The 12,891-nt window shown below is 35.2% G+C and overlaps 1 protein-coding gene and 2 pseudogenes across 1 annotated transcript; 1 reads left to right on the plus strand and 2 right to left on the minus strand.

Annotated features, from left to right (window-relative positions):
• Positions 1–5,686: 5,686 nt before the first annotated feature.
• LOC9306914 lies at positions 5,687–8,862 on the minus strand (annotated as a pseudogene).
• Positions 8,863–8,889: 27 nt separating this feature from the next.
• Positions 8,890–10,215, minus strand: LOC110226667 (ATP-dependent Clp protease proteolytic subunit-related protein 1, chloroplastic-like). Its single transcript, XM_021019022.1, has 3 exons — positions 9,883–10,215; positions 9,235–9,350; positions 8,890–8,925 (listed from the first exon to the last, which is right to left on the minus strand). The coding sequence occupies exons 1-3, from the start codon at positions 10,115–10,117 to the stop codon at positions 8,905–8,907; spliced, it is 372 nt and encodes a 123-aa protein (XP_020874681.1). The 5' UTR covers positions 10,118–10,215; the 3' UTR covers positions 8,890–8,904.
• A 1,752-nt stretch (positions 10,216–11,967) lies between these two features.
• LOC9306915 lies at positions 11,968–12,466 on the plus strand (annotated as a pseudogene).
• The last annotated feature ends 425 nt before the right edge of the window (positions 12,467–12,891 follow it).

Consider the following 12,891-nt stretch of genomic DNA (forward strand, 5'->3'; position numbering starts at 1 on the left):
TCGTTTTTCACGATCTCATCAATGTATGTCAAAGACTTTGAGTAACAATAATCTTTCATCATTGGAATCACAACATTCCTCTTTAGGTGTCTATCATTCACATGTTCTTTGTTGTCTCGGTAAAACCTTTCATGGAAAAATCCAATGGGATAAAAACTATGATAAGGGAAAAAAGTACAACCACGCATATAATCATATTTCTCCCCCTGGAATCATCATCTTCAGAATATGCATTCCAGTCATATATATACCATCTTTTCGGGAATCACTATATTCAAAAACTTAGTGAACAAACTGGTATGATGGTCATTAAACCTCTCGGGTCTTTGAACTTGTAGTTCATAATATCTCTTTCAGATTGAAGATTATTTCATTGTCTACTTAGACTTCAGGTCCAAATAATCTTTTGCATACAATCTTCTAAACTTTTATCTTTTACATAGGAGTTTTGCATACTCTCCTTGTAAAAACTTACTAATTTAGCTTTTCTTCTTATTATGATTCTTCGGGACCAAATACATGTGAGCATTTTCCATGTAAAATCCTGCAAGGATCTTTGAAATAATCTCTCTTTTACTAGATGTCCAATTTGTAATTCCGAGGAATTTCATGAAGACTCGGATTCATGTACAATCTTATTTCAACATCTTCCATAAGAATGATTCCATCTCAAATTCTTTCATTAAATATTTCACTGTATATGAAATCTCTACAGGAGATTCGATAATATTTAAATCATCAAACGTACTCTATATTTATTCTTGTAGGCTTCTTTAGACAAGTACCAACTAAGGCAATTATCATATATATGCCCCGATGTTTCAATTCACAACAATATCGATTTAATTTCACATATATAGGTATGTTCTCGAGAACTATAATTTGTTGCTTCTGGCAATAGAATCCTTCGGGGTAACTTCTATCTTTCAGGGCTTTTATGACATTTTAAGACCTTCTGAATCAAGTCTTTTTTCACATTGTCAAACAGATAAGGGATTTATATAGTTGCATCCACCAAATGAGAGTATATCTCTTTCTCTTAATTTCATGTCTTTGTGAGAATTATTTTTACCACTAAACGTGCTTTATATCTCATAAAAATCCTCTTATCTCTCACTAATTTTACACCTTCAAGTGTAAGGACTTCTAGTCCAAATACTTTCTCTTCAAGAGATTTTACTAATTTTCTTTTACTTCTTTTCATGATTGGCCAATCATCATTTTATGTATACTTTTCAATAAATCTTCTTCTATTAACCGCGCGGTTCATAATCCTCAATAACATCATCATCAACTGCTTTACTGCATGCAAAATATTTTACGACGTCGATTTGCTTTTTGGTTCCATTTATTCTAGACATGACTCAACTTGTTGAGATTTCTTCTCATTATCATTCTCAGGTACCTGAGTCTCTTTCTTATTCATGTCTAAGCTCTTCTAGAGAATCTTTGCTTTCTTGGGGCCATATTAACTTTTTACTCCTTTAAATTTATTTTCCGAGGATGCTTTTTCTTTTGGAACCAATAAGTCTATCATGCTTCAGGCGATCTTTAGACTTACAAGCAGTTGATCTTATTTTTCTAGGATATTACTTTTAATTGGAGCACAGCTGGTGTGACTTTGTCACCTAAGGTCAGTAAATGCTTTTGGTATATTTTGCTAAACTTTGCAAATTAATTATCTTATAAATTTTTTGTGCACATTCTTTAGTACGAGGATCAAGATAATTACTTCCAATATATTTCTTTACCAGCTTTTTATTTTCTCCCCCTAATGTTGGAAAGACTGACTCACTGAATTTACAGTCTCCATCTCAAGCCTTAAATAAATTTCTTACTGATGGCTCAATATAATCAATCATCAAGAGAGATTCATTCAACATATTTCCAACATTCTTTCAAATCTCATCTTATAATATTGTGGTGGAGCAACTCTACATATATAACATATTTAGATGAGGAATATCTGGTTTCTGACCCAAACCAATTGTAACAGGGAGAACTCATTATATTTTGTTGGCCTGATGCGAATAAATTGACATAATAGTCATATACTTAAGACATGGTTTCACGACCATTATCAATTAACCAAATACCCTCGCAAACTCCAGGTTGCAAGTCGATAGCAAGAATATAATGTGGGTGATCAGTCCACAATATTTTCTCGTATACGTACTAGAAAATTGACACTACCCTAATTTATAGGGTCGGTGAAAGCCATATAATCGGCTTGCTCTGTAAAGCAGAGCACATACAAAATCACTAGAAAAAAATCTTCAGGTTTTCCAATGAATATATTCATAACTTCAATTTTTCATTATTCTTTCGCATCAATATTGAACCAGAATGGCTTAACCGGTCATGTCAAACAATGAGATTTTTAGTAAACTTCGGGTTTACTATACACAAGTATATCCCCTGTTCTAAAAATCCCCGCCTAGCCCCGATTACTCCCCGCTTAATCGCTAGGTCCACCCTCTCCGCCTCGATTAATGACTAATCCCCTAAAAAATCAGTAACCCGATTATTCTCCGTCTAATCCGATTATTTCCCGCCTAATCCGATTATTTCCCGCCTAATCTTACATACCCCGATTATTTTTTAGATTACAAGTATAAAAAAAAACATTTTATTTTTGTTATTCAATCATTTGAATTGGGAGTTTGTGATGTTTTACATAACTTGTGTTCAAATTTTAATAAAAATCATAAAAATTTGTTTTTACTGTAATTTTGAAAACAATATTGAATTAATATATTTTAAAAATATTAAAATAACCCTAAAACTAATCCCCGATTAATCCCCGATTTTAATCCGATTTTCCGATTAATCGCTAGGCCCATGCCGAACGCCCGACTAGCGCCTAGCGATTTTTCAAACAAGGAGTATATCCATTAAACTACTTTTTATGTAGTACAATCATATAGAGAATATATGCAATTTCTCTAAAATACTTTTAGAGCATTTTTTAATACTTCTGATTTGAAAGTATTCAACATTTTCTTTACTTAGGTTGTTATCTCAAAATGATTTGTTTCAAAATTCCATAGATTTATTTTACGGAGGATTCATCAATCTCAATATGTTAGTTTGAATAGAATCTTCTGGATGTTTCACTTATTATGGTATTACGGAATTTCTTAACTCTCTCCCTCGAGATGATAACACTAGGCTTATCAATCTCGAATTAAATCCCATTTTAGAGTCAATAACATACCCTACTTGGGTTATGTAATATATCTGAGATTCTCTTTAACGTTAAACTTAGAAAATTATAACAAATCAATGATTTCAAATTGCATTCCCGTTCACTATTCAAGAGCATTTAATAAAACAATGCAAATATTTTCATAATATATATATATATATATATATATATATAATTTTAAGGTAAAACAATTTTTATAGTCAAATTTAAAATTTTCTACCAAGTTAAACCAACAGCACACCACTGTTAAAAATATAGGAATAATTTTGGAAGTCTAAGTAATTCCAAACAAGTATTAAACCCTTATGTTTGTAGAAACATAAAAGATTTTATAAAAAAAAATACTTATCTTTTAATAGGAAGAATCTTTCTAAACTGTCCATGACGGAGATGATGTGCATCGTGATAATTATTTGCTTAGTCTTCTTTATAATCCTTCGTTTCAAAAAATAAATTAAATTTTTTTTAAAGCCAATCATCAAATATGATTTAATACAAAATTATAAACTAATAAACTAACATGTTAAATCAAATCAATATTACAGATATGATTGTGAAGCATGAGTTATGTGGCATGGGTATATTATATACGAATATATATATACTAATCAATAAGACAATAAACCAATCGTTAAAACATGTGTCGTTCAAAGCAATAAACAATATCAAGCCAAGAGATGAATTTGTAAACTATATCATATGAATTGATTTCAAAACTCAACCACCGATTTACTAAACCAACTTAAACCATTGATCTACCAAACCAAACTTATCACAACATAAATACTGAAACGATTCTAGCTACCATGGATCTCACTAATAGAGCATTAGACAGTCGTGGTGACTAATACAAAATTAAACAGTACTTATCTCAATAATAGTGAGTGATTAATACAAAATTAAATAGTACTTATCTTAATGATAGTGAGTGATTGGCGATCGGAGAAGTCTAGAGATTTTGTCGAAGATCTCTTTTAGCAATTTCTTTACGATTTGGTCTTCTTTTTATGATAATTATCCTTTTATTTGAAAAGATCGTCGTTAGAGATCTAAGATAAAGACGACATCGGCGGTGATACTTACTTGGTCAGTCATGTATCTTAAATCCTTCATTTCAAAATAAAATAAAAAAACAATTAGTCAATGATTAATTACGATTTAACACAATCGTTATCTATAAAAGTACATATGTCTCTGTTTACATATATTTTACACACATAGATATTCTTAAGCTAACCGCACAATTTCACGCATATACATAATAATTAGCTAATTGAATATATGTAAGACCACTAATCTATCATTGTGTATATTTATATTTTTATACACAATTGCAGTAGCATATTATTATATATTATACCCGATTAATAAATATGTTGATGGTATCAAACTAACGAGATGGAGGTATGCCGGAACAAATTTATGAAAGTATGTGTGTAAGAAAGATAACCAATGAATATTAAACCAAACAATGAAACCAACGAATATATCCATCAATTTTCTAACCCATGATTATCAAACCAAGAAAAGAATCTAATAACATACACTCGGTGAATAGAAAAATAAGTGTCAAGTTTAAATCATTGAAAGCATTAAGCATGTGTCGATCTCGGTGCATCAACAAAGCATCAAAGAAAATAATTAAAAGCATGAGAACTTATGTAGATCGGAAAAGGGAGAGTTGGAGAGACGAAGACATCAAAGAACGAAGATACTCAATCAGCTAGGGCTTCGTCAAAAATCTCTTTTAGTTCAAGTACTGGTAGGGTTTCGTGTTTGTTTAGTTGGCTAGGGTTTATTCGGTTAGATAGAACTCGTGCTGATAACGTGTTGTGAACAAAGAGGTTTTAGGGAATTATTCTCTCTGTTATTATTGCATTGTACAAGATACAACATATATATATAGGGATATAACATTAGGATTTAGGTTAAAGATTAGGTCTTCTACAACCTACTAATGAGCCATATAATGGGTATCCATATATTACATATATATAATTATTCATAACATAATAAAATATTTTAATTATTGCATATATCTTCTAACTTTATTTCTACAAATGTACTAATGGCATTAAACAAAAATATTATTTTTTAAATAAAAATTATTAAATATATATTCTCAATTCATTTATATCTTTTTAAATGTCACTAAACAAGTAGTAGTAATATTTTGATTAACCTAAGAAAGTAAATTTGCATTTATTTATTTTTTTTGGTCAAACAAAGTAGATTTGCATTTCGATCCTATAAAAGGAGTGATAATTTTCTATTTATTTCCGTTGTCTCTTTCCCATTAGAAACCAAAGAAGGTGCAACGAACACTAACTCGAAGCGTTTTATTTCGTGATGCGAACAAATTTCTTAGTCATCCGGTGATCGGTTTTATAAGTTAAAATTTAATGAGCATCGCCTACAGTTTAATATTTCATTTTTAGGGTTTATAGAAGAAGAAGAAATCATCGATAAGACATTGAAACCAGGAAAACGAACCCTTTCCCGAGTCTTTGTTAGAATTTAGTTTGTTGTGCTTTTCGTTCTTGTTTGGTTCTTGAAATCAAGACAGAAGATAAGTACATAAATATATAATTCTTGTCAGAAATCATATGGTGTAGATAAACATAATATACATCCAGAGCTGGACCGGAGCAAATTTCTATGAAACTATGCAATGGGGCCCCCATTTTTTGAGGGGTCCCACAAATTTTTTTTGGTTATATATGTATATATTATGTGTCTAAATTTTTTTATAATTATTAGATATAATTGAATAATTAAAAAAAAGTAAGTTTTTACTTTAAAATTTTCTAAAACAATCAAGAGTTTTGCTTAAAGTGATTGTTTTTATTCAAGTTTTTTTTTTTCTACGATGCTTTTGAACCAAAAAAAAATTAGGATGCTATTTTTTTCCTTAATCCGTATGGGGCCCCAAATTTCTTTGGTACATCTGCAAGTAACTAAGAATGTGATTTGAGGAAAACTTTGGACCATTTAAGAAGGAGATGATGTATATTAGCATCCATGCGAGTACCAACTCCACCCCACATTAACATGTCAGCCATGTCTCCAATCGATGACCCACTCACTTCTTTCACCTCTTCGAACCCAATTCTTCTGTAAAACCTAACCAGCTGATACATAGGAAATTCGGTTCGGTTCAGTATGTCTTGGTACACGTGTTAAACCGAGATCAGAATTCAATCGGTTTGGTCCGATCATACAACAGGTATGCTGAGGTTTCTATAATTTCATAGAAAAACTGTAACCAAAAAAGCCAAACCAAACCAAATCGAAATGTAATCAACCCAAACTAGAAATTTGTTTACAGACTGGTTTTATTATTCTAACACCCGATAAAGCAAAACCAAAACCATAACCAAACCGTAACCAATTTAAATGTCACAAAACTAAACCGAATAAACCAAAATTCATGGTATATGTAATCAAATCACCTCTCAGATTTGGTCCGGTCGGTATAACAAACAAAAATTCTCAATTTCAATTTCTATAGAAAGAGCAGCGTTCTAAAAAACGGTCTAGGCGGTCGCCTAGGCCCCGACTAGGCGCTAGGCTCTCATGCGACGCCTAAATAACCGCCTTGACCGCCTAAAATTATATAGAACTTGTTTAGTGTATTTTTTCAATTTCAATTAGAGTTTATTTATATATATAGTTATAAATATTCATATATTGTTTAATATAAATATAAATAAATGTTTTATTTAGTTTTTGTTTATAATTTCATAATTTATAGTTTTATATAGATATTTTATATAACTTTTATATATAATATCATATTTATAATGTTTTATGTTATAAACGTCTAAACCGCCTAAAAAATCGCCTAGGCCCCGATTAGGTGTTTTAGGCGCTAGGCACTGGGTCACCGCCCGCTTAGCGTCTAGCACTTTCTTGAACACTGAGAAAGAGTAGATGGAGAGAGAGACCTTGGAATGGTAGAGATCGGAGTCGTAGATAGCGAGAAGCTGAGCAGTGCGACAACCACAGTCGTAGCCATGGCGAATAGCTACAGCTCCGACGTATAAACCAACTCCAAGAACAGATTTATCCATAGCCACCGTCTCTTTCGTCAGTCTTATCGTATCCAAATGCAGAACCAAGCCGTGTCCGAACCATGGACGCACCACTCCCTCTACTCTTCCCACCTCACCGCCTGTTTCTAAGTTCTTCCCCGTCACTCTGAAAAACGGTCCTAAAGTTTGGATCTTTAAGTCTATCTTTCGAGCTCTTGATGATGTCAGGATGTCTGACATCGACGGTAATGATTTGGGTTCACCCAGGGAATTGGACGGTGAGAGATTGAGTTTAGCTGGAATCAGAGCCATCTTCATTTCTTCTGAGTTTCGTTCCTGAAAGAGGTTCAGATAAATAATTAAATGAAATGATGGGATAATATAGGTAACATAGATGACACGTGGCATCCATCCAGAGAGTCGAACATTTCTAAACTATGGACAACATGAACAAGGCTCACGAGTTTTGATTGCTCTTTGTGTTTGCTACTGTCCTTTTGATCTGGTTTCTGCTTCTTTGGTTTGGAATTTACCTTTTCCTTTCCGAGAATCCTAACAAGTGTTTGGTTATGAAGTTTCAGTTAAAGCAGAGACTTGTATGAAAAATAAAGGAGTAGCTTTAAAATGTTACTGTGAGCTGACCTTCGTTTTGAAGGTGTTGTGGAAGAACTCGAGCCAGATTCTTCGTTTTGAAGTCTCTGAGCGAGATGAAAATCAGAGTGTTCTTGTCGTTCCTCTACAAAAGATGGTGGTAACTCGATCCCACACAAGACGCATTTGTACCCATCAACCCAATGTAACGGCTCCATTTGCGGAAATACTGAAACTGCTTCGGTGTTTTGTACCTTATAACTATCATTCATCAAGTGATTCGTATCTGGTTTGCACTCCTTGTGTTTTTTGAGCAGAACATCTCCTTCCAATACTTGCGGCCTTTCTTCTTTCTCCACACATTCTTGATTTGGAATTACCTTTTCAGAATCTATTTGGGATCGTTCTTCATATTCAACAACATCCTTCAGATGGGCATAGCTTGTCTCATGGGAACCAAAGGATAAACTCACGTCATTACTTAAGCAATTTTACTAGCATCTAAGTCAAATGAGTCATTATCATCCAGATCTTGTCTTGAAGAATCCTTTTGAACGATGAACTTAGTAATAGTTCCCTGTGAAGGATCAGAATTGCGGATTTCTCCAACAAACTGCGACATGCGCAAACCTCCATATTCATAGAACGAATTCTGGAATTTTAGTAGATGGGCTAGTATATTTAATATTATGTTTCTAAAGAGAGAAGAATGACGAACACTATTGAGCCGCACCTATCAACAATACGGAAACAGGAAGTTCCGCCTTCAACAGCTTTGCACCATGCTTTAGTATATCATCACTTGAACACGTGTACCTCTGCAGGCTAACAGCTCTGCTCCTGATCTGAGCATAGCAGATTGTCACACTTTCAGCACATAGATGGAATTCCATATATGGAAAAATAAAATGAAATTTAGATGAGCACCTCAAAGGAGGTAGTTTTCAGTTTAAGTGTCAACGTCCTTGCTGTTAGACCCTCCTTTTTCATGTCATGAGATAGCATTTCTGCAATTTCAGCTGCCCAGAACAGAAGAGATAACAATTCATTTTAAAGCTACTCCTTTATTTTTCATACAAGTCTCTGCTTTAACTGAAACTTCATAACCAAACACTTGTTAGGATTCTCGGAAAGGAAACGGACAATTCCAAACCAAAGAAGCAGAAACCAGATCACAAGGACAGTAACAAACACATCCCAATACACACATTCTTCACAAAGAGCAATCAAAACTCGTGACCCTTGTTCATGTTGTCCATAGTTTAGAAATGTTCGACTCTCTGGATGGATGCCACATGATTGATGAAGATTCAATTGTGAAGCAACTTTGTTCGCCTCTTAGCTTTTCTAATTCTGAAACTGTGAATGGACTGATAAGAAGGCTTAAAAGAGAAAAATAACCTCTGTAACTTTTTCCGCTTGCCTACGGACAGGGCTATCCTCCGTCATGAACATATCCATTTGAGCTGGATTAAGCCCGTAAAAATATTGCGGTACAGTCTGGAAGTTCTGCATCACTAAAGAAAAAGGCGAAGAAAAATAGTATGTTAGATCAAATATACAAAGCATTAAAGAAAACACAGTTTTCCAATTTTATCAGCTTGTTTGGCGAAATTTGTTCTCCTAAGCATAAATTTCGTGATTGTAGCAATCAAACTTATATATTCGTCCATTACATAGACAACAACTTATCACGAACAAAAGAGTTTCACTTTGCTGAAATTAGTGTGTCTTAAACTAAGTCCAGGTTAAGACATTAGAGAAACTAAAAGCCCACAGAGATTTGATATACAAACTTAGATAATGAACAACATCGACGTATTGTAATCGGAATTAAACCCCGCAAAGAAATAATCTTTGCTACATCGATTTTCCTAATTCATCGTCCTAACTTATGATTGCAGACAAATGGGTCACTAAGGCCTATCAGGTAGTTCGTCTAAGCTAATCAAAGGAAAATACAGAACTTTGTGACTCAATTCAAAGTTGGAAACCTAAGAACAAATCTATCAGAAGGAGAAGATAAGAAAGAAGAGAGAAAATGAAAACCTCCGTCTTTGAGATTGTCTCCTCGAAATTGTTTAGGGATATGGTCAAAGCTCATATCTTTAGAAGAAGCAAAGCAGTGTGATCTTCTTGTGCGTCTAGGAACAGTAGAGCAAGGCATGTTCGATGAAAAGAGCTTAGATCCCGACATGAACGGTGATTTGGGAAGCACGAACTTGGAACAGACAGCTTCATGGTTGAGCTGTGAAGTAAGAGGAGAGACCAGAGAAGTCGCCATCTACGGTTTAGCTACCAACGAAGAAGAAAAGAAGAAGACGATGACTAAAAAAGAACGAAGCTTTTTGGGATTTTTGAGGCGAAATTAGGGATTGCCTGTCATTTTTGCTATCGTCAGATGAAGATGTAAGTACAAACTGTACAGCAAAATCCCGACCAAACCATAATCGGTTTGAGAATTTTTGTCCTATTGAACCGGTTTTGTCTCTACAAATTTCTATCTGGGTTTGATATCTATTTTAATAGATTTTAGGGTTTATCTTGTAAAATTACATAGTTAGGGACTTTTTTTTAAAATAAATAGAAAGATGTTTGTTTCTCTGTTATTGATCCCCATCGGGTAGTCCAATCATACATGGATTAGTATCCATCACATTAGACAAGTAGTCTAGATCGTCAGTCATATGGTGTGATGCTCCTGTATCAATAATAAAATCAACACATTCTTTCTTACCATTCAACTTCTCATTAGGATTTGACTTTTGAGAAGCAAAGAGACTCTTGAGAGCATTCCATTGATCATCACTCATTTTGGGTAGAGATTGACGGTCCAAATCAGCCGATGTCCTTGTAGAATTAGCTTGTATGCCCCCAACAATATTGGCCTGAACACCCGTGACCGCATTGGCCCTACCACCAGACCCGCGAGCACGTCCAAACCGACCTCCACGGCCAAACCGGCCTCCACGTCCACCTCTACCGCGATCATTGTAGTTACGACCCCGTTCTCCCCACCATTCAGGAAGGCCAATTATCTGAAAGCAATCAGCCTTTGCATGCCTATACTTACCACAATGAGTACATGTCACGTCCTTCTCGCGATAAAAATTTGAAGTTTGACCTCGTTGCGCAGCTTGTACCGCAAACCCTACAGCCTCCGGAGTTGCATCACGATTCCTAGTGATCGTGAGTTGTCTCTCTTCTCGAATGATCCTTTGATAGACTTGTGAGAGCTTAGGCAGGGGCTCCATACTTGTGATAGTAGAACGCACCGTACCAAACTTCGTAGAGTCTAAACCATTCAAGAAGGTATTGGTTCTCTCTTCATTACGATCTTCTTCCAACTGAGCAGCCAATTCTCCACAACTACATGATCGAATAGGCTTGTAAATTGCCAATTCATCCCACATCTTCTTAAGTCTTCCATAGTACACCATCACTGTATCCCCGTTTTGTCTACAGTTTGCTATGTCAGCCCTAAGCTCACTGATTCTTGGTCCATTTCCCGCAGACAATTGAAGTTTCAAATCTTCCCACAACGCTTGAGCTTCATCCACCATAGAAATCGATGTCTTGAGAGTCGGCTCAATCGTGTTCATAATCCAAGCAATTAACATAGAATTAACCACTTCCCACTGTTCAATCTCATCCTCCTTGGTAGGTTTCTCCACAGTCCCATCAATAAACCCTAATTTCCGTTTCGTTCGCAAGGCGTTCCGCACATGCTTAGCTCAATCTTCATAGTTTTCTCCCTTTAATTGAACAGTAGTGATCAAATTACCTGGTCCATCAGAAGGATGAAGATAAAGTGGAGAGGCCATAGCTTTCTCCGCCACCGTGAGTCCACTTCCACCGCCGCCTTCCGCAGCCTTCTTGCTGAACGCGAGCTCTCCTCCTCCGCTGTTCTCCCCGTCAGCCATAATCTCTTCTCTTTCTCCCTTTGTTTGATCTTCTTCTTAAAACCCTAGCTCTGATACCATGCCAAAGGGATAAGAGAATAAAGAGAAAAGTTGTCTTATTCATATCAAAGAAAGAGTATATATACATGTTACAGGAAACCCTAAACATATTTAAGGATATTAACATAAAACTCTAGGAATTATACTATATTTACATATAACTCCCTAATATTCTTCCTCCCTTAATGGATATCGTCCTTATATGTGTGACACAAGTGCTCGTCACTCCAACTGTTTCAAGCAGTTCCGTAAAAAGAACAAGAAGAAGCGCTCAAGTACCAAGACCTCAAACTGCCCTCTTTGTAGAGGAGAAGTCTTTGAGACAACAAAAGTGACAAGCACTGCAAGTAGATTCATGAATGCTACACCGAGGTCTTGTTTTTATCGATGATTGCAATTTCTCCGGAACTTATTCTCAACTTGATAAGCACTTGAAAAATGAGCATCGCGGTCTCATCCCACCAAAGGTCGATCCACAAAGGCAATGTAGGTGGGAACAAATGGAGAGACATGTGAAATACGTTGACCTCATGAGTGCAGCTGAGATTCCACATATCCCTGATGTTGTACATCATCAACTTCCTTACACTCATCATCTTCCAGTGTTTCGGTTGAACATTGTTAATGGAACCGTGCGAAATATCATTCGTCCGGTTCACGTAAGGAACTGATTTGGTGCCACCAACTACGTCGTAGGTCACATGCCTAGACTGCATTTTTGACTGATGAACGGTGCTGGATTCCTTGAAGAAATCTAACAAGCTTACATTGCTTACCAAGAACAAAATATATATTATGATTTTGATCGAAGCTTAATGTATATATATATATATATATATATATATATAGTTAATTTGGATCCAGAATATGTTGGAACTTGTTTTTGACAAAATGGTTTTGACCATTGTTACGGTGGATTTTCCGGTGAAGACAATCATCGGAATGACCGGTTCTTGGGCACGATGGAATCGCTGCTGCGAGCACTACGCGCGTGATGGTGTATTGAAATGTCAAAAACGGAGTTCGTTTGAATAAGAAATGGAGGTCCAAAGTAACTTGCTTGCTTAGCTTGGAATTTTGACTTAAAGTCAAAATT

Source organism: Arabidopsis lyrata (assembly GCF_000004255.2).
Source record: "Arabidopsis lyrata subsp. lyrata unplaced genomic scaffold ARALYscaffold_7, whole genome shotgun sequence".
In the NCBI taxonomy this organism is placed as follows: Eukaryota; Viridiplantae; Streptophyta; class Magnoliopsida; order Brassicales; family Brassicaceae; genus Arabidopsis; species Arabidopsis lyrata.

What these genes read in the sequence shown, in the direction of transcription:
- LOC110226667 (XM_021019022.1), bottom strand. Translation starts at nt 10,117, where the DNA reads ATGGCGACTTCTCTGGTCTCTCCTCTTACTTCACAGCTCAACCATGAA. An exon ending in AGACAATCTCAAAGACGGAG is followed by an intron (nt 9,351 to 9,882) that starts GTTTTCATTTTC and finishes CTTTTTCTTTAG; the next exon opens with TGATGCAGAACTTCCAGACT. An exon ending in AAGCGGAAAAAGTTACAGAG is followed by an intron (nt 8,926 to 9,234) that starts GTTATTTTTCTC and finishes ATGAAGTTTCAG; the next exon opens with TTAAAGCAGAGACTTGTATG.